This window comes from Protopterus annectens, chromosome 15.part0 (genome assembly GCF_019279795.1).
Source record: "Protopterus annectens isolate FY-2018-M chromosome 15.part0, PAN1.0, whole genome shotgun sequence".
In the NCBI taxonomy this organism is placed as follows: Eukaryota; Metazoa; Chordata; order Ceratodontiformes; family Protopteridae; genus Protopterus; species Protopterus annectens.
Window position 1 is genome coordinate 736,427,258 of NC_056749.1, and position 23,515 is coordinate 736,450,772.

The 23,515-nt window shown below is 38.3% G+C and overlaps 1 protein-coding gene across 2 annotated transcripts in view; it reads right to left on the reverse strand.

Annotated features, from left to right (window-relative positions):
- The window catches only part of AFF2 (AF4/FMR2 family member 2), a 3,001,139-nt gene that overhangs the window by 2,198,970 nt on the left and 778,654 nt on the right, over nucleotides 1–23,515 (reverse strand). For both annotated transcript variants that reach the window (XM_044057592.1, XM_044057591.1), the window contains exon 4: nucleotides 10,074–10,194. In XM_044057592.1, the coding sequence (XP_043913527.1) occupies nucleotides 10,074–10,194 (121 nt within the window). The remainder of the gene's footprint in view (nucleotides 1–10,073; nucleotides 10,195–23,515) is intronic.

Here is a 23,515-nt window from a genome sequence, read left to right on the forward strand (position 1 = left end):
ATTTGAGGTTAGACCATATTTCAGGCACTATATATGTGATAGCTATGAAAGCAAAGTCCGAGCAATAGATGAGTTGCAACCACTGCTCCAGGGCATAAAGGGCTAAAGCCCTGGCTAATTCCAGGTGACCAATGTTCAGTCAGTGGCTTGGGTAACTGATGGAGTGGCAGGGAAGGATGGGTGTGACCATCATGGGGGAGGCCAGTAATGTAGATCTCTTGCAATGATCCCTAGTGGAAGTTAGAGATGTTGCTAGGTGTGAGGTCTGGCCCAAACAGTGGGTGGGGTGGACATGACTCATGTGCCATGGAGGTGGGGGTGATATGCCACAACATCTTCATTATAACCATGGCACCACAAGAGAGGGTTACTGGGTAGGACATATAAGAAAAAAAAACAGATGCAGATGGCTGAAACCACCAGGAAGCCCATAAAACCCCACAACTGGCCCCAACAATATCAGAGTAAGTCTGGGGGAGGGGGGGGCTGGTGTCTAGCTGGTAAACCCAATGTGGATGTGGGGCATTGGAAAACAGTGACAATAAATGAAGTAAAAGGGGAATAAAAAAAAAAAAACGGAGATTAGTTTCAAGATCTTATCTGTGTGACTGAACTAAGATAAGCCATAAACATAATCAACTATCTGAGCAAGTTTATATGTGACCTTTCTACAATTTAATGTCCTTTAATAGACTTGAAGAAAAATTAATCATGGTCTCAGGAACATGCTGAAGCTCAAGCGTTATGCAGAAAAACAATGAAGAGCTAATGAGAACTGCTTACAACTTCAGTTGTAGCATACTATGGTGTCACTAAATAGACAGTCATGATTATAGGTACCAGTAACTGTTACTTTAGAGCGATGAGTGAGTGTTACGTCCTACAGGTTACTGCTCAAGAATATTGACAGATGGTGATCAGAGAGATTCTCAGACTGAAAAAAAATGTCTTCCAAGTATGTGAGCATGTAAAATATTCTTGGAATTCCTTTTAGGGCTCTAGTGTTTCCAGGTCCAGACTGACCATTAGCTACAGTTTTCATTAATTAATTTATATAATCTTCACAAAAAGCCACATACTGTTAATGTCACTAAAAATTGTACATTTCAAAAGTGATACATCTAGCTGGTACCATTTTATTGTTATTGATATTCTGTCCAGAAATCTTATACATGACCAACATTATCTGAAACTGGGCGATATGAGAGCATATGTGCAAATTATAAAGATTACAAAACCTGCAACCGTCCAAAGACATGAAAAGCTTAAATGCACTACTCAAAAAGGTCTTGTGTTATAAGGTCTTATACATTGTGTGTGTGTGATAGATGGTAAATTTGTTAGATGCAAACCAATTAGCTTATTCTTAACTACTTTATATCTAGAGTATAGCCATCACAGCATGACAGGTTATTTTTATACCGATACAGAGTCATGGTACCTACAAATCAATGAACAAGCTACATCAAATATATGAGGGTCATCAGTGTCTCACTACATGCAGGAAAAAGAACCATAAGGTCCAAGAATTAACCAGTAGAACTCTGTATTATTCATAAACCATCACAGATATGAAAACCACTGATACCAATGACATTGCAACAATGTCCTTGACAAAATATAGCTGTGTCAACAAATAATAGCCAGATCCAAAATGATGTTCTCAAGGTACAGTATACCAATAAAATTGGTTACAGATATTGGTACACAGTTTATGTCCAATGAATTTCAAAAGTCCATGGCTGAATACAGTTTTACTCATATTATGTCAAGTTCTCATTATCCAAAATCAAATAGTGAACTTCGGAGAGCAGTTTAAACAGCCAAACAAAACTTAGGACAGACTAATCCAAATAAAGCCCTAATGGCATATAGAGCCACTGCACATAGTGACACGTGAGTCAGCCCTTCACAGCTAATCCTTTGAAGACAAATATAAACTGACAGACAAAACAAACCAGAAACAATACTACACCATACAGTTAAGGCCAATGATCAAAAACATAAAGCTTTTTATAAAAAGTTTTACAACCGATATCATTCTGTATGTCACCACAACCTGCTCAGTCTGTCAGCTTGCCATTTTAATACAAATGTATGACATGGCCCTTTTAAGAGCAAGTCTGCACAGTAAGGAATTACAAATGTTGAACTACTGAGCAGCTGGGTGTTAATGATGTAATTTATGCTGAGCTGCCATGTTGTTTGTAATAAAGTTGCGTGTTTACTCAAACCTACAATTAATCCTGACATCTCTGAGTGGTCCCCGCTACAAGCGGTGTGTATTACATAGCACCATTTGATAGTCTGGTATTCTGCAAGGTTTGAAGTTAGCCTTTTCTTCAGGAATGGTCTCAATATTTTGAATCAGGTTTGCTCTGCCTGCTAGTTCTGAAAACACTTCCTAGTTCCTTTACAAAAATTCATTTAACTTTTGTTTCTGTGGCTTAAATATTTGCGGTGGATTCAAGATATGCAGCACTGCGAGGGGCTGGTCGTGTGGCTATGCTGAATGTTAATGAGATATTCCAGGTGGGAGGCATATGCTAATTAGCTTTGTGCTCCCACTCCCTGGAAACACCTCTAGGAAGGCATCTACATGGCCAAATGATTCAAGAAATCTCTTAGTCATGTAGATCAGAGCAGCCATCTTCACCAAGTTGTGGTATTGCCTATCTTGTATATGGTGGGGGGGGGGGGACCACTAGACACCAGGAATTACTCCTAAGTGCCATAATGGCACCAGTGGCAGTATGGGAATCGGAAAGGAGGATATATTAGACAGCAGGGAATACACTTTAAAGTGGCATATCGGCATTGACATCATAACAGGGATCAGAGGGTGGGGGGAATCACTAGACCACAAGAGTCTAATAGAAACATGCCTAAAAGGTATCTGCCATGATAACACTTCAACTATTGCAGGGAGAGGGGGGCTATGGGATTGCATACATAATAAGGACAGCTACAGGGACTATGCTGTTTCTATGTGCATGTTTGTGTTTCTGTACTTGTGTGTGTGAAAGAGTGACTTAGGGGGTGGGGATGCCACTGCCTAAATGAGTAGCAGGTCATTACAGCAACATGCACATTAGCAGTGATCTACATATCACAGTAGTTAATACAATTCAGAGACATGCAAATTAGCCAATAAAGAGGTCTTATCTCATCATGGATAACATGACTCTGAATCACAGATGGGCACATTGTGAGAGAAAGGCCTATCTAGCATAAGCCCAAAGGGTCGTGTTAAGCATTTTATGAATTCCTGGGAGTGTGTCATCTATCTGCACTGCACACACAGGTGTTACTTTTTTCTCCAGCAGTTTTATCAATTTCTGCCATAAAACTAATTACAGAGATCTGCACTTACTTCCATGGTTTCAGAACATTGATGTAATAAATCAGTTCTAACCTTCTATCTAACCCTGTAGTTAACATTTATTTCTTTAATTTCTCTGCTTTTTTAAAATGTGGACTAGGTTCTTTTCATGTGTTCCTGTTTGAAGGGTGTAGATCAGAGTGTGTGATATACCTTTAAGAAGCATTCCAGTTAGTGGGCATATGCATATAAGTACTGAGCATGTGCAAGCAAGAGTTCCATTTTGAATGAGCAGCCAGAGTGAAAGCATGCAAGCATGTAGTCAAGTCAGATAATTAATTTAAGTTTAATGTTCTTGCCAGTGCCATCCATCCTGATGTGTTTATTTATTTATTTTTATTTTACATTTGTTGGTCTGGTCTAACTGGATATATGTCCATTTTCAGTAGAGGCCCGGGGAGAAAAGCTCCAACATAGGAAATAGTATCATAGCATACAGTATATGCAATAGACAGATGTTACATTACATTCTTTTAGAATAGACAATACAAAAATTGTGTAAGATTTACCTGAAAAAAAAAACATTGGATAGCATATAATAAGATGATAAAGAATACCAATAATTATCTTAAATTAGAGGCGTGGTTACAGGCATACAATCTAATACTTACATACAGTACATATCCAGTAGAGGTCTGGGGAGAAAAGCTCCAATGTAGGCAATAGTATCTTAGAATACATTATATATAATAGAAGGACGTTACATTACATTATTTTATATTAGAAAATAGGAGGCGAGTTCTTTTAGAGAAGTAAGTCATGAAACAGTGCAGAGAGGAAGTCTCTTTAATGCTAGGAAGTGGTTAGTGTTCTAGTTGAAATTGATAGGTGTAATAAAACAACAGAGCAGAGAGGTAAAGGGAGTGGGAGATAGGGAAAATAGACTTTTAGTCAGGGTTAGAGCAGGGACATAGCCAGTGTGTTCTGAGATATTCTTTAAGATGTTTTTTGAAGAGTGGTGTGGAAGAAAGTGATGACAATTCTTAGGAAGCTGGTTCCAGGTTTTTCCCACTGTGTTGGAGAATAGTGAGTCCCCAGCCTTGTTAGATTTAGTAGCACAGACTAGAAGTTTATTAGCAGAGCGTAGTGTTGCCAGATTATTATATGGGGTAACCATACTAGTGAGGACAGGAGTCTTGTTAGGGTGATGGAGAATCTTTTGGGTAATAGTCAGTTGTTGAGAAAGTAGTGGATTCTGTAGTTCTAACCATCCTAGCTTTTTAAGGTTGTGACAGTGATGGGTTCTAAAAGGGGAGCCAGTGGCAAATCTGGCAATGTTATACAATAAACTACTTAAATGAACACCAAAGACTCATTGTCTTTTTAATGCACATAAGACGAGTGACATGGTGTCAGAATGGAATCCAGAATCACAGCCATGAGACAGCCGGTTAAAGTTGGAGGAGAATATAGATAGGAGTGCATCATCCCTACTGCTCAAATGACTTACAAAACAGGTCAGAATCAAATTCCAGGTACTAAAACTCGCTCAAATTATTTCTTTCACTACAGATATAAAATGAAGCACTCAGAATGCTGAAAACGAATTTCTTATTAAACAAAATTTCCGAAACTGCGACACATTGATAAAAATAGTCAAAATAATTATGAAAATGTTTGAACTAATATCCAAATCACATAAAATGTACAAAAAAGGGAAAACAACCATATTTTTTCACTATGTGCTACTTTTTCGTATTAACTAAAGATATTCAAAGTATCTGAAGTATGCAAAGTGTTTGCAAATGTGTGCAGTATTTCAGTGCAGTTATTATGCAAAGTACTGTCATTTCAAAAAATATTTTGCAAAGTATAGTTATTTCAAAGCATATTTTGCAGAGTGTAGTCTTTCAAAGAGTGTATTGTGTATTTCAATATTATTACAAGTACTTGGTGTGTGTGAATGTTCTTACATAATTACAAGGTTCAAGATTGCATTATGTTTTACTACAATCTGTGGGCATGGGAGAAGGATTTTGTAGACCCGCACTGCTTGTGTTTAATAACAATATTGCAGAAAATTGGAGAGTGTTTGAGCAGGAATATAATATTTTCATACAGACTGCTTTTCCTGACAAAGATGGATGTACAAAAGCATTTATTCTGCTTAATTTAGTTGGTTCAGAGGCCATTGAAAGTGGAAGTTAATTCATGTATGCACCTTCTGTGTTTGCAGGGAAGGGGCAAGACCGCCATATTGTGGTACCGGCTGAAGCAAGGGAAGATTTTGAATGCTTAAAATATAAATTTAGAGAATTGTGTAACCCCCAAACTAATATTGCAATGGAAAGGCACTTATTTTATTAACACAAGGGATCAAAAGCCTGGTGAAAGTTTTGCAGCATATACAACTGACTTGAGAAATAAGGCTAAAATGTGCAGATTTGGTGATTTCAGAGATGAGTTGATAAAGGACAGGCTTATGTGTGGTATGAACAATGACAGTGCGAAAGATTTTGCTTCAAGACAGTGATTTGACATTAAATAAGGTAATTGAGATTAGTCAGCTATACGCACTTACAGAAAGACGCACAAATATGCTTACAAATGAGAAAGCAAACCTTCCAGTTCCTTCCATAGCTCATGTAGATAGTATGAAGCACGAGGTTAAGAGATACAGGCCTAAGGATGGGTCCACTTCAGTAAAACCCAGAGCTACTTTAGTAAGGCTTAAGGTGCATGCAGCAAAGCACAGGGGTGACTCAGCAAAACCCATAGCAAACCTCATAGTCAACTATCATAATTGTGGTGGTAATCATGAACCCAAATGAGAAAAGTGCTTAGCTTTTGGTCAGTAGTGTCATTCTTGCAATAAGTGGAATCATTTCAAAAGGTTTTGTAAATCAAGTAAGGCACATTCTTTTATTAAAAGAGGGCATTCCAAGAGGCAAGTTGATCAATTAGAAAGCTGCAACCCTACTTTTTATGTTGATGGTGTGTCTGTGCTTGGTGAAACAGTTAATGCAGTAGGTTTGTGGGCAAAGAACGAAAATGTTTGTAATGTTTGGATTAATGGAAGTCCCATAGAGCTCAAAGTAGATACTGGCTCAAAGTGCAATGTTATGTCAGCAGAAACGTTTGCTAGAGTAAAAGCTGCAGAACAACTTGATTTGACAAAGTGTATGAAGCTTGTTGCTTATGGTGGTGAAGAGATTCAAACCAAAGGCTCAGTAGTGCTTTCATGTTACTCTGCTGGCAATAGCTATGACTTGCAGTTTTTCATAGTTAAGAAGCAAGTGCAGTCATTATTCGGCCTCAGAGACAGTTTGAAAATGAGACTACTTTCACTTAATAATGAAGTCCACCATGTAAGCCTGCATGACAACAGTTCAAATTTTGCCCAAACTATTTTTTCTGATATTTTTGCAGATAAACTAGGCAAACTACCAGCTGTGTAACTCCATGAAGTTAGACCCAGAGGTCAGACCAGCACAGAAAGTTCCAGTAGCTAAGCAGAAAGTCAAAGTCAAAGCCGAGCTAGACAGAATGGTGCAGCTAGGAGTAATTTGTCCAGTAGAAGAACCTACTGAATGGGTATCCTCCATGGTGGTAGCTCATAAGAAAAGCTCAGATGATATTAGAATTTGTATTGATCCAAGAGATCTGAACAAAGCATTAAAAAGGCCTCATCATCCAATACACACAGTCGAAGAAGTTGTTACCCTCATGTCAAACGCCACTATTATTTCTGTCTTAGATGCAAAGAGTTTATTTTAGCAAATTTTGCTTGACAGAAAATCTTCATTGTTAACCACATTTGGTACACCATTTGGAAGATACAGATTTCTGAGAATGCCATTTGGAATGAATTCTGCCAGTGAAGTTTTCCAGCATTTGATAGAGCAAATTAATTCAGGCTATCCGTGTGCTATTATAATAGATGCTATTCTAGTAGGTAGCAATGGTGAAGTCAAACATGACACAAACCTCAAGAAAGTTCTGGAAAGAGCACGTAAAGTGAATCTTAGGCTGAATCCTCAGAAGTGCAAATTCAGGCTATGAGAAGTTACTTATATTGGTTATTTGTTTACCAGTTCAGGGTTGGAACCAGCTCCTTCCAAGCAAACAGTAATTCACAAGATGCCAGCTACAGACAATGTTCAAGCCCTACAATGTTTTCTTGGCATGGTCAACTAGCTAGGCAAGTTCATTCCAGATTTAAGCCAACTTTCAGCACCATTTAGAGAGCTGACAATTTGGTTATGGTCAGAACAGCACCAAAGAGTATTTGATCTCTTGAAACCCACCAAATTGCCAACCCACCAACTCCCAGCTACTATGATGTTCACAAACCAGTTACTCTTTCCTGCGATACTTCTAAGTTTGGTGTAGGTGCAGTCATTCTTGAAGAGAGTAGACCAGTAGCCTATGCTTCCAGAACTCTTACCGAAACTGAGATGCAGTATGCCCAGATTGAGAAAGAGCTTTTGGCCATTGTGTTTGCATATTCGAAGTTCCATGATTATATTTACAGTCAATCTATCCAGATTAAAACTGGCCACCAACCACTTATTGCTATTTTGAGAAAGCCTATGCATACAGCCTCAGCTAGATTGCTCAAATTGCAGATGTACAATTTCAATTTTGTTTACACAAAAGGCAGACTTCTTTATCTTGCTGATACCTTATCCAGATCACCCAGAAAAAACACAGAACAGCACAACGATGAGCATCTTGATTTTTGAGGTCATGGAAGTGAGAAATTTTTCTTCCACATGTCTTGATGAGCTCAGAAGGGAAGGGAAAAAAAATTGCTGTTCTAAGCGTTCGAGTTTGTAAGCTTTCGCTTACATGGGGTCGATAAGTCATTGTTCACTTTTCTAAGCGTTCGATGATTTAATATAGCCCCGCTGTGTAGATGTTGTGTTTCTTCTTAAAGCAGACAGGTACACTTTTTTTTGCATTAGAAAGGTTCTCACAGAGATTACTGTTCATGAGATGATGTCCTATTAGAGTTGTATGTAAAAAGACAGGTTTTAGTAGTCAGAGAAGTGGGCCTGTCAATGAAAGGGAGTTTGTCCCAAGAACAGAAGTTCTGGTAAGTATGACAACAGAAGTCCTGGTAAGTATGACAACAGAAGTCCTGGTAAGTATGACAACAGAAGTTCTGGTAAGTATAACAACAGAAGTCCTGGTAAGTATGACATGGCAAGTGTTATAGTAGCCTGGAGATTTTCTACTAAGAATCTAGACCAATGAAAACTGTGTGAAATTACCTAGGGATTGTAGCACAACTGGCATAAGACATTGGTTCAATTCTCAGCTGGAGTGTCTTCTGTGTGGAGTCTGCATGCCCTCCCTGCATTTCATGTGGAATTTCTCTGGGTACTCTGGTTTCCTTCCACATTGCAAACACATGTGTCTGGAGTGTTTCTTCCCGGGCCTCCACTGAAAATTGGCTTTGTTCCAAGTCTGACTTTCCCAGTAAACAAATGTTAAATAAAAATAAAATACAGGAATTGTGGTGTCACATATATAACAAAGTCATTATACTGTATGCAGTTAGTGTAGTTAAAGTATTACACACAAATTACTTTTGAGACGATTTCCTGTAAACTGCAATCTCAGCAGTTATTTATTTTCACTACAGATAACAGGCTTATATAAATATTATTTTTATTTTTGACCAAAATGATTTGGTTTAATGTACATTTAATGAATATTATGTATAACTGTTGAATTGCAACTTTCCTCAGTAGATATTACTTAGAAATTGATCACATTCCAACTTTCTGGGTTATTGGCATCAAAAATAAATCAGTAAATAAATAATTACTTTTACCATCCAAGTTTATTGTTCAGGGCTATTTTACCAAACTACTAATTGGCATTGCAAGTCTCAGTGCTATAGTCATCACACTTATGGTGTTGGTGGCAGGATGGAACCTCCAACAAAAAAGCAGTGGCATTCATGGCATGGTCACTTTTGGTGATGCATGCCTCTGAGTCCATATAATGCCAGCAGATGTATGCCAGTTTGGGACAGGTTTCATTTGTGAACCAGGATTCTGCATCTTAACACCTGCAATGAGCACGTGCACTGAACCTGGAACCTACATCATATGCAGAAAGTTATGGAATCCCTTCTACTGTATTCTTGCTTTCTAAATGAACACACATTCTTTAACTGCCTCTGATTAGAGTTAAGCAAATATTCTTTTACTGACCTGAAAACAATGCAGATATTATCTTTCAAAATAAATAAGCATTTTCTGTGTACTGTGTTCAGAAGAGATAATAGCTTCTTAAATTAGCACTAGGTTAACTGCCCTTGTGGGGCATTTGAAGCCTAGCCAATTACCCCATGTGAGGATCAAACCCTGCACCTTTGCCTGTAAGGTAAACACCTTAATCATTAGCCCATTTTCCACCCTTATTCCAAATAAATAACACAGCATTTACATCAGGAATAAAAATAGTATAAATGGGAGGGCATTACCATCCCTGGGGAAGGGCAATCCTGTTTGCATCTCCAGTGATGAACCCCTGATGGAGTCTGTGGACATCACTACCAAGGGGATAGCCCAAAGGGGGAATAGGGTGTGGACATGTTGGAGCTGTCAGTTTGGTGGGTGAAATGCACATATCCCGATTGCATAGCTATCCCAGTACTTTACTTCAGGAACCACAAAGGAGAGGGGAGTAAACATGGAAGTCAAAAAGAAAAACAATGGAGTGTCAGAACGTGTACCTTGTAGGGCTCACTGAAAAGATTTAAACCAGCAGCGATCAAGTCGTCATCTTGTTGAACTTCTTGGGTTCGTCGTTCCCGTTCTCTTCTTTTTAATATACTTCTCTCTTGTTCATAGTGACTGCATGAAACATGGCAGAAATATAAACAGCTTATCATTGTTAGTACAACTTACTTAAATGCCACACACTTTCACCAGTGACAAATATTTCTCTAGCTGCCCATTAAGCACTGCATATTTTTTTCTGACGTATTTAATGTATTCTCACACTTTTAATGACAACCTAAAAGCTAATCCTGAAAGACTTTCTATTCCTCATTGAATTTACAGTAGTTTGATTGATTTGTTTGGATGACTTCTCAGCATAATCTGTGTAATTAGAAAAATGCTGTAATGAATGACTTTGAATATTTTGAAGTAGGTTCTCCCATTTGCAGTTGTAACCTAATGTTAACCAATAAACAGCACATATTAGAAAACACACAAATTAATCTTCTACAGCTAGAAAATATTACAGCAATATGCTTCTATGGTAAATATGGCTAAATAAATATCAAACCTGTTTTAACAGAAAGGAACTGTTTCAGTCACTGGAAGTTGCCTATACCCCCCCCCCCCCCACACACACAAACACACACTGACACCATCTCTATCTTCTTGTTTATAGCATCTCTCGCTCCTTTTTTTTCCTTCTTTCTTTCCTTTAGGATGGAACAACCCTCTATCTCTCCCTCTCCAAGCCATTTTTAACAGGTTCAAAAAGTAAAACTAACAGTAATCAAAGTCATACATGTGGTTTTACTGTTATTATTTGCTCTTTTCCACATCTGTGAATGGCAGAATGGTGTTTAACCTCAGTGCGATTTTGGATTAACGATACTGGCAGATTCCCAGTTCACCAGTTATTGATAGATATGATGAAAAAAAAAGAACTTGCACATGCTAATTAAGTGCAAATGTCATTTCTATCTCCATGCATTCTTTAAAGATTCTACCACCCAACCCAAACTCATCTGCAGATTTAGCAGTGGGAGTGTTACATTCTTTGTGGGAGTTCCCCATTTTGTGGGTCAGGTGTATGCACACTGCAGTCCAATGAAGAGAACACAATAGAAAAATGTGCCTCGTCACCTACAAGTTGTAACCTTTGCAGAAAGTATTCATCCTGTTCCATGTCAAAGTACTAGTCACTAACATTAGAAATATCCTTATGGGTAACTATGAGCAAACATAGATGGAATACTCAAGCGTCATTTCGTCAAGTTCAACCCGCTGAGGATCAAAGCTCTTCTATAGGAAATCACTGTTGGCAAGACCATCACTGATGCCCTTTTCAGGGGTAATCCCCCCACCCCAGTTCTACAAGTTGTTGTCACTGTATAGTCGGTATATATAACTTCAGGGAACGTGAGGGGCTTGCACTCCACATTGGGAGTGCTGGGGTAGGGTTGCCCTACTGCAGAAAAAAAAAACACAAACTGTATTTTTCAACTTTTTTTGGGGTGGAGGGGTGAAGCTCAGGATTTCTGATTCTCGGCAGGTTGAACTTCATCCACTCATAGTGGAAGTCATTCCCTACACTCCAAGGTTCAAACCAAATGAAAATGCAAATATTCTTGTCACAATACAGAAAACATTCAGGACCATTTCTCTACTACTAATCAATGTTCACACAACAGGCAGTCTGCCCCACTCTAATCTGACTTACCACAAATACATTTCAGGTGGTCCCACCTCATGAAAAATGTATTTCTGTTGTGTAGTTCACTCACAGAAGGTGAATATTCACCGTAAGTGCAAAATCATACCTTGGAGTCAACTATACAATGACACTGCAGTAATTCATGAGGTGTAGTCTAAGAGTAACATGATAAAAATCTGGGGCAGAGTAATTTATAAATGGCAAAAATAAGAATTTGCATTTAAATTGTTAAATGGAGACTCGTAGCTTCTGCAGTTGTCAGTATTTGAAATGAAATCTGAAGTGTAGGCATAGCTTCATCAGGCAAGCAAAAGGCAGCACACTGATCAATACAACACCTTTCAAGTCAAACGCTAGCTCTTTCTGTGGATTTATTCATAAGGCAGACATACACAAATAAGTTTAATAAACACATACATTTTTATTTAATTTGTTAGACACAGCGTAGTAAATTTAGTAGTTGTATCAGGATAATTTAGAGCATTTCATGACTGGGTTGCTACTTGGCCTTGAGGCACACTAAATTGTTGCTGTTGTCCTTTACCAGATTAAATGTTGTTATATGTCTGCCTGTTGGCAAAGAAGGAGATTTTCTACTTGTACTACACCTGAGCTATGGGAACAAAATGCAGCTCTGGTACTACAATGTGTTGGGATTAAGTAATAAAGCAGCTGCTCTTCTTCTGTGCTGGGAGGATGAGCTGGTGTTAACAGCTTGGGTGACGCCTACCAGACTTTCACATCAGTTGACATACTTGGTTACTTGAAACTCTGAATTTTGGGTCTATGTCATATAATCGAACTTCCAAAATTTCGAACACCATATGTTCGAACTTGGAAATTAGAAATATGACATCGAAACCTCAGAACAGCAAATTTTTTCCCAGGGAAATAATTTGCTATTCTGAAAAACACAGGCACACCAAAAACCTAACAGACCTACACTACACCTTACATACACAACTATCTATGCACTAACCTTAACACAAGCCCTAACCCTAAGGTCCGTCACTATCACACACTTACCTTACCCGCGCCCTAACCCTAAAGTCCGTCACTTTCACACACTTATCTTACCCGCACCCTAACCCCAACGCCCATCACACACTTATCTTAACCCGATCCATAACTTTCGCAACACAGTACAAAAAATGTTGAAGCCGCGGAAACAGCCAACCAAATTCTTTCCCTGGGAAAGAATTCAAATTTCCACGGCTTCGCCATTTCTATTTTTCGAACTTCTCCGTTCACACTTCCAGTATTCGACATTTAAAATGGTTGATTAAATAACAGGTACCCTGAATTTCAGTCCTGTCTCAACCCATACCGATAATTGACTGCGATCACTCACAGTGTCCTTAAATATAGATCATTTGCATGTTCTTTTTGTGTGACTTATGGTACTTGAATGGAGACCTATGTCTTACACCTCCCCTCTAAGAGCAGTGAAAACCCTTCCAGTATTTCATGTGCCTCTGTGGTCATCCCCTTAACACCAGTGTAGTAGTCAAATGCAGGACAACTACACCACAGAAAATACCTTGGCTGTATTCCAGCACACTATCATCATGCTGTTATAATAAGACTAGAGGCTAGAGTAACACATCTGGACATTTCTCAGAATCACATGCTAATGGAAATTATAAGCTCTCTTCCTAACTAAACCTGGCTCAAAGCTCACCTCAGCAGTGAGGAAATACTTCCACCTGAATACAACATCCTTCGCATAGACGGATTCTCCAAAAAAGGAGGTGGTGTAGCATTGATATTTAAACACCACCACAATATTCAACTCCTGAACACATCTGCCCCTCACCACAACAATGAAGAAATCCTTTATGCCAATCTCAAACTAAACCCAAACAAAACAATCAATATCATAGGATGCTATTTCCCACCAGGGCAAAATATTACACCCCTAGAAAATCTCTTGAGCTGGGCTACTCTATCTCTACCCCAGGAAACCATCATTCTCTTTAACATCAACTGGCTATCCTGTAATAACAATCTTCCAGCTATTCACCTTAATCTCCATGGGTTCACTCAACTCATCCAATTCCCTACCCGAATCAACAAATACCCTAAAAATCATACCTTACTTGACTGGATCCTAGTCAACAAAGCCCCTCACTGTTACCTAGCAGGCTACTTACCTGGCAGTCTTAGTGACCACTCCCCCACTTTCCTAATTTGGCACCACACAAACAGTCTCAAGCCCATTATCCACAGGCAAATATGGAACAAGTCCAACTTCAACCCCAACTCCTTCATCTCCTCCCTGCAAAAAATTAACTGGTCACCACTAAAATACCTCAACCTAGATGAGGCTGTCCACTTCTTCAACAGTGCCTTCCTCTCCATCCTAAACACCCATGCTCCTGTAAGAAATGCCAAAGTCAGATCCAGGCATGCCCCATGGTTACAAAAGACCACCAGAACCTTAAGGAAATCCTGAGATAAGGCCTGGGAGCACTGGTGACTAACAAAAAATAACTCAGATAGGCAATCATTCCTTGAACTGCGCAATAAAGCCACGAAGCAAATAAAATTAGACAAATCACTCTACTATAAATCCACCTTAAACTCTACCAACCACAACCCTAAGCAATTCTTGTCCACTATTAACACTATTCCTCTTGGTTGCTACCCTGCAGCTGTCCATTCCCCCCTATACCAGTGGTATTGATGAATTCTTCAACAAGCACTTCACTGAAACTATAACATCTATAAACAAACAATACTTCCCTACAACAGCCCCCCCCCCCAACTCCTAACCCTAAATCCCCACTCCTCTTTTCTTTTTCACCTCAGTAACTACCTCCAACATAAAAAGACTATTGTCAAAACTTAAACCCACCAAACCCGCAGCTGACAACTTCCCCTCTGAATACTTGAAAACTGCAGCTGATACACGAGCCTACCCAATTTCAATTCTAATCAACCGTTCCATAACAGAAGGCCATGTTCCCTCGATATGGAAAATATCTCACATCTTTCCCCTCCACAAAGGCACCCCATCCACCAACCTCTCCAATTACCACCCCATTGTTATCCTCTCCCCAAGATACTTGAAAAATGTATCAACACCCAGGTCTCCAAATACCTCCTAGCTAATAATCTCCTCTCCAAAACCCAACATGGTTTCAGGCCATATCACAGCACTACCTCCGCTCTGCTCTTCTTCACCAGCACTATACTTCATCACAAAAACAATGGCTCCTTCTCTACTGCCATATTTCTAGATCTCTCAAAGGCCTTTGACATGGTATCTCATGAGCTACTACTCTCTACTCTCCCCAACCTCTACTCCTCACAATCAGCCTGCAACTGGTTCCACAGCTATCTACATGGACGCCAGCAGTCAGTAATCTGGGACGATAACCTATCACCCTCGCCTCCCAGTTACTCTCAGAGTTACCCAAAGGTCTATCCTTGGCCCTCTGCTATTCTCACTTTGCACTGACAACCTACATACTGCCACCACACAAGCATCTCTTATACAGTACACAGATGACTCTACTCTCATCTGCTCTGCCCCCACTCTACCAAAACTACAACAAATCACACAGGAATCATTCTGTTCTGTAGAAAGCTGGCTATCCAATGCTCAGCTCCTACTCAACCCAAGTAAGACAAAACTTCTCCTGTTCCAACCTTCCAAAGCCATCCAAAACACCCCCCACTTCAACATTCTCGCCAAAGACAATACCATCATCTCTCCATCAAAGACAATACCATCATCTCTCCATCAGATCACACAGAATTGCTCGGTGTGGAAATAAACAAACTTAGATTTGACACTCACTTATCTTTCACAATAAAAAAAGTCCACAAGAAACTTGGTGCATTATATCAAAGCTGCCAATTCCTAACCAAGGCGGCTAGAATCTCCATAGCCAATTCCCAGCTAATCTCCACCCTACTCTATGCATCCCCCATACTTGCCAACCTTAGACAGACCTACACAAGCTGGATGCTTGTTACAACAAAATTGCTAAATTTTCCACTGGAACCTCCTACCACAGCCATTATTGTATCTCCCTTAAAGAACTAAACTGGCTAGAACTGCCACAACTCCTTCACTTTAATCAACTCACCCTCGCTCATAAACTTATTAACCACCCCCTTAACATCCCTTCCCTTCAAACCCTTCTCCAACCCTATCACTCCACTAGGCCCCTAAGATCAAGCAACAAAAATCAACTCACTGTTATCAAACCCAAAAACTCAGCATGAGAAGCCATATTTTCATGAACCGTATCTAAACTTTGGAACAATCTTCCACCCTCTATAACTACTCTACCTTCCAGCAGCCTTTTCAAGACTGCGCTCAAATTCCACTTAAATTTGCACTGGCTTTGTCCGTGTTCTAATCCAGACTAACACCCCCACCCTTACCTCCCCCCACCTAGACTCTTAACCCAACTATACTACTGCCACTACTAACCACAGTCAGAATTAACTAGTTGTCTTTACATACTTTAAAATCTTGTCTGACAACTTTGTTACTAATATTATAAATGACAAGAAACTATCAACTTGCAACATTTACTGTATATACTGTTGACAATCAGTATCTTGTTATTGTATTAAAGCCAACAACCTGTAATGTTGTTTACTATTGCTGCAACTTTGTATCTCTATTTATCATGTGCATGATGTGGAGCTTTTCTCCCCGGGCATCCGCTGAAAAAGGACCTGCGTCCAGTCGGAATTTCCCGATAAAAAAATTTAAATAAATAAAATAAATAAAGAAAATAAAACAGAAGCAGATAAATAAACTAGCAAACAACCAGCATGTAATATTTTTTAAGGCATATAGCTAACAGAATTCCATAGAACCTCACTTAGGTCCATGTAGTATACAAGTTCAATCCACTTCCATCGTTTGCATAACTAAAAATACTTAAGATGTTGTATTTTAAAATGTTTTGATTATATACATATATATGTGTGTTTGTATATATATATATATATATATATATATATATATATATATAAAAATATATAAACATATTATATATATATATATATATATATATATATATATACATATATATATATATACATATATATATATATATATATATATACATATATATATATACATATATATATACATATATATATATATATATATATATATATACATATATATATATACATATACATATATACATATATACACATATATATATATATATATATATATATATATATATATATACACACTCCTACACACACACACACACACACACACACACACAAACACATACATATATATGTATATAGAAGCACTTTATTATCTCGAAATACTGAAATCTCGAATTTCAGTATCTTACGATGAAAATGCCGAAAGTGTAGTTGAGCGAAACTGCACTTGATGGAATTTGAAGTTTCGAATTCGCAGTTGTGGTGGTGGTGCGGTATATGTGGGATTTGCTGTGTTTGTAAGGTGCAATGTGCTGTGGGATATGGTTTGCCTGCCATTGTGTGGATATATGTGGATTCAGGTAAGTGCTATTTTTTTTTTTTTAAGGTTTTGGATAGGGATTTGAGTGAATGTGAGTGTGTTGGGAAGTTTAGGTGTAGGTAGGTAAGAGTGTGAGTGTGTAAGTTTTGAGAGTGGTGGTGTTTGTATGTATGTGGTGTGTTTGTGCAAGGGGAATATAGAGTATGTAGTGGTGGGTTTAGTGTCTTTGTCTTTTTAGTGCAACCTCAGAGTTAGTATATATAAGTAGCAGGGCTGTGGGGGGCTTGCTCCCCTGCTTATATGTAGGCTAGGTGTGTGTATTTGTGTTGTTGTGTTTGTGTGTGTTTTGTTGGTTCGTTGTAGTGTGGGGAGGAAGGCGTATGTATGTTTGTCTGTGTTGTGGAGGGTGTGTATAAAAGTCGAGATTTTGACTTTCCCGCTTTTGGGGTTTCGATATTGCGAATGTTCGGCTTTATAGTCTCGAGATACTGAAATTCGAGATTTCAGTATTTCAAGATTAGTATAATGTGTTGTACCTGCTATGTTTGTTTTCAGTAACACTGGTTTAAGAACCTAGATTATGGATACAGTCATTTCTTCCAAGTGCTAAAATCTGCTTGTGCACCTCAACAACCAGGTACATTGAATGCACCTTAAAACTTAACAGTGCAGAGCCACATGACTTAACTGAAATAAGGCAACAGGCTGCAAGAAAATCTCAAAAATCTTTAAATTGAGAGGTTCAGCCTCTATCTTCTTGTTTATACCGTCCCTCACTTACTTTCTTTCATTCTTTTTTCCTTTCTTTCATTCATTCAAGCTGCAGTCTACGAGTGATATTCATACTCGGGGAGTTCGCAGCTACGTAACAGTTATTCACAAGGAATGCATCTATGCAAATAAGCAAAGAGCAGGTTACTCATGCTGAATGAGGAAAATCAGAGGCGGTTTGAAAAACACCCCCACCGAGGGCACAAGCACAAAGTAGCTAAAGTCAAGCGTTAAGTAAATATGAAGTGCTACATGAAAGCGTAGGCTTCCTTTAACTTCGTATGTATTTGGGTATTGTGGATGCATGCAACTAAGTGATGCCAAGCTTGAAACACTTAAGGCAAGCTATGCACTGCACAGCTTTTATTATTAATATTTTAAAAAATAAAGGGGTTTAATATGTTTTATATAGCAATATCTTTATTTGGACAACCTGATATTTTCATTAAAGAGTGGAAATGGGGAGATAAGAAAGGCTGAAAAAGAGGAGACACAACAAAGATAGAAATACAGAAGGAAGGCATCAAGAGGGTTGTGCTCTGGTAGGTGGGAGAGGAGGGGCACTATGTTTTTGTTGAGGGATAGACCCCTCTATTTTTTCAAATTCTTTTATTTAAGATGGTAGTGTGGGTGGGAAATAGCTAAGAGGATGTGGGAAAAAGGATGAGTGAAGAAGGGCTGAAGAAGTACCAAAAAGAGTCCCAGTCCACAAAGCCTCAAATGTTTCCACTGCTAGATGGTGGTGCAGTGGAAGTCCCTGATGCTGAGAGGGTAGGGGCGTGTGGTGGTGCTGCAGTTGGCACCATCTGAGACAGCGTCTCTTGAACATGCTGAAGAACGTCTGACTGACTGAATCCTTCTGTCCACAACCTGCTCCAGCACATCCTCAAACAAGTTGAAAAAAACCCATTCAGTGAGGCTTGCCAGGGTGCACTGTACCAGGGTACCTGTTGGACCAGTGTATGACCAGACCTTTGAGGACATCCCTGGACAAAGGGTGAGGACTCCTTAAACTGGGTGTTAATTGCCTGTTGTGCTCTAGAGGATTTTGAGTCTGTATGAAAAAATTAAAATAAATGGGAGAGAAAGAAAATAATAAAGGACAGAGGAATGTGTAATTAAAATAAGAAATTAAATTAGAAATTAAAATAAGAAAAACAGGAAAAAAGTGGAAGGGAAAAACAAAACAGAAAATCAATTTATTTATTTGACTTTTCTTGTCCAGGAATGTCCAGCTGAGCATAACCCTTTTTCAGTGGAGGCTTTGGGAGAAAAGCTCCTATAGAGGGACACATTAAAAGATACAAATAATACTTATTGAGAAAAACAAGCATTAAAAACAATGAATAATCTATTTAACATGGACAGGTATAATATGTTAAGTAACAGTACAATTCAATAAAACTTTATATTAAGGTCAATTAGGCAATCACAGAAGAAGATAAGTACAAGTACAGAAAGAAAGAAATTAAAATGAATTAAATCTAAGAAAAGGTAAAAAGAAGCTAAAGGATATATAAAAAAGAGAAGGTATACAAGCTTTGAAATGTAGAAATAAGAGAAGGGATACAAGCAAGTGTAGTCTAGAGAAGTAGTAATATAATATAATACAGTTATACAATAGTAGTTACAAATATACTCAAGTCTCAGTACAGTAGTCCATTTATTACTGTAAATCATTTGTATAAGAAAAACACAGAAAAAAGGGGTGGGGAGAGACAAACAGAAAATATATTTATTTAGTTAGTTGGCATTTGTTGACCAGAAATGTCCGACTGACCATAACCCCTTTTTCAGCGGAGGCCCCAGGAGAAAAGCTCCTATACAGGACATATTAAAAGATACACATAATAATACTTATTGGGGTTAAACAAGCATTAAAAGCACTGAATAAGTAACTGTACAATTTAATAACACTGTACATTAAGGTTGAGTAAGCAACCAGAGAAGAAGATAAGTACAAGTAAGAAAGAAATTAAAATGAAGTAGATGTAAGAAAAGGTAAAAAAAAACAAGCTAACGGATATATAAAAAAGAGAAGGGATACAAGCTCTGCGATGTAGAAATAAGGGATACAAGCAAGTGAAATAGTATAGAGAAGTAGCTTTAAACTATAATATAAGATATGATATAGTTATAGAATAGTAGTTATAAAATACACTCAAGTCTCACAGCACAGCACTTCTTATTCTGTGAATCATTTTTATTTTTTAAATCTTTAATGAAGTAAAGAGAATGTATGGGAAGTGCTTATGCAGACTTTTGGTGAAATTGTATGATAGATGCTTATACTTTGTCACTGGATGTTTGCCATCAAGTTGTGGTGGGGTTTAGATGTTGTATTCCAACAGATAAACATAATGATCATACTGATCACATTGTGCCTGATGTGCATTTGTTTGCAATACTGCACTGAAAACACTATTTATAAATACGCACCTCCTATACAATCAGTATTTAATTTAATACTGCACTTACGGACTAACATAGGTCTCATTCTTGGCTGCAGAAATATACTGAATGCACTAAACTGCTTCATCCACTATGCTGAATTAAGTATTTCTTTAGAGACAATAATAAAATGAGTTAAAGACATAAATACTGCAGTATATGTCTTGTTTGCTGTAATGTACTGCATTTAATGCAGTGCTTCAGTTACTAAGCTCTTTTAATTATTTCCTTATAAATATTAAGGAAATCAGTTAAACGTGCAGTACTATTTACTGCTTTATTCATAATTGCCGATGCCTTCAGCCAACTTGGCTGTTCTTCGTTCCTGCTGTCTCCTGTTATAGGAGATTTCTTCCTCAACTATAAGGAGAAGACGCAAGACAATTTTTGTTTACCTGTATTTTACATTTTTCCTTAATATTAGTTATTTGGATGGCATTTCATTCCCTGCAGTAATTGCTTAGTACGCATTTGTTGAAATATGCATCACTATTCCAATTCTCATACTTCCCTTTTACTGGCAATTATAAACATATCAATATTCTTTTGGTGGAATCGTCTTTTAAAATATCATGCTTTGCATGCAACAGTCTGAATTTTGTTCAGCTAGAGGGTGCAGACACACAGAAAAATGTAGCAAGTCATGGAAATTATTTCCTTAGCTGTACAGAAGTGCTTTGATAGTTTTATTTCTTAAGAACTCTAAACATACAAGGGGGCAAACTCTAAACATACAAGGGGGCATGGGTGCCGGAACAATAAAGCCAGGGGGAGGGGGACCCCCCCCCACACTTTTACAGCTGCAAGACCAGGCAGTAAAAATTAATGAAGTGGAGTTTTCACACTAACATGTATTTGTGCGCGGAAGTCAAACTAACTAAACTAGCTATTCTTGTTCTCTTATTGCTCTGTGTTACAGGAGCTATGATGCAACGGTTCTGTTGGTGCTGCCAGAGCCAGAGTCATGCCATTAGAGTTTTATTTTATTTGCAGGAGTTATACTGCTCCAATGTGTTTGCGTGTGTGTGTAAAATGCCCCAGTTAGGTATACCTGGTAGTTAGTGGTTACTCAGGCTCAAACAAGAGCCTGAATTCTCCACCCATACTACCACTTGTGATTCAGGGAGTTGAGTCCATACCTTTCAACTGTCCAGATTTTCACAGGATATTTGACTCATACTTTTGGTCTGTTCCTGTTAAAATTTGTGGTTTTCTGGCAAATCAGTGAGAACTGAATTCACTAAAGAATGATAGCCCTTTAAGTTTCAGTCTTCCTATCTTTCAGGAAACACTTGGTAATGCATAACACTTTATTTTAGCAACCTTCTAAGATTATACAAGCAATATTTAAAATGTGTCCCTGGTTTTGGGCCTTTGCCCCCCCCCCCAAATAAATGTTGGCTTTTTCCAGATTTTTTTTGCTGTGAAGTTGACAGATTTAGTTGAGTGTCAAGTGGATTTAACAAGGAGCTGAGAGCTTCAGGGGAAGAGAAGTTTAGTGCTACTTATGCCAAGTCATTTGCATTGTTAGTAGCACAACAGGTAGTATACTTGCTTTTGATGCAGAAGGCTGTGGGTTCTACTCCCACAGTATGCAGATGAATCGCTGATACTGTACTGTGTTGTACTTTAAAGGAAGTGGATGTTACAGTCCTATGAATGTCCTCCTTTGGAGGAGTTACCTAGTAACTATGTTTCTGTTATCAGTTTGCCATCCATTCCCCATTGTAAAATTACCAGCTTATCTTTTTTTAATGTACCATAGGCAATTTATTCCTCAAGGGCACCAGGCACTTTATTTGTAGATGAAACAATGAAATATAAAATTGTTTGCTAGGAGCAACCTCTTCATTAGTTACAGATCCCTTTAATGTGGAATTATTTAGATGACTTACTTCTGCAGAGATTTTGCATATTTACTGATATTGGTGGATTGTAATGACAGAAGTTTGAGTGGCCTTTTATGGTTGAATTTTCTGAAATGGGTAGTTTTGTCAGTATTTGTTCATACATATTGTTTCATTGCTTACTAGAAGTCTGTTCTAAACTACAAATTTAAAACACATTCTAGCAAGTGGTGCTGTATTATACAAGGACTATAATTTAATACAATCAGGTTAATACAATCAGGAAGGCAAATCAAAGAATGCATACAGGTATGCTTGCTCACAGGATGCAGATCATCAAAATAGGGGAAGAGACCAGTCACCAATGGAGTCCCCCAGGGTTCGGTGCTGAGACTTTTTCTGTTTGGCATATGCATGTCAACAGTAAAAGGAAATACCAAAGGGCTTGGGCCGACTAAGTTTGAGATGACTGCAAGCCAGGAGCAGTTATTGAATCCCCAAATGACTTAACCATCATGCAGGAAGGTTTGTCCCAAACAATAACTGGTACCAGAATCATGAATTGAATCTAAACTCCAAGAAATGCATTATCATATCCTTTGGGAAGTCATCTACTCCAGGGAACTGCCAAATTGACAATGCCCCCTGAGAACTGACCCAGTTGTTGGCATTTGGGAACTTGTGTGTAAAGTGACCTAACTTTTGACCAATATGTTCCCAGAGTCATAAGAAAGTCTTTCAATATTGCACAGTTTATAAACAAATTGATTGTGGCTAGATCTAGAGCTGCTATTGACCCCCTTTACAAAGCCCTCATTAGGTCAATCATTTTGTATAATATCCAATTTGGCATGTATCTATCCAGACCCATGCGACAATTGGAATAACCACACATGTACCTTACTAAAAGGATACAAGTCCTAAACAACAGGTCTTGCATGGACCACCTCAAAGATTTATCACTATACTCAGTATCCCACAGAATGCTTAGAGGTGAGATGTCTGGCATACAAGGCATCCTCCGACCTAATACAGATGGACCTACTGAACATCAGGAAGTCAAATAGCATCAGAAATACTCAGTCCAGGTATCTAAACTGAATGTTGTAGAGAGATGGATATATATCACAGAGGCTACCACTGTTCCAGAACAGACTATCCATTCAAGTAAAACAAAGCTCATCCCTGTCCATATTT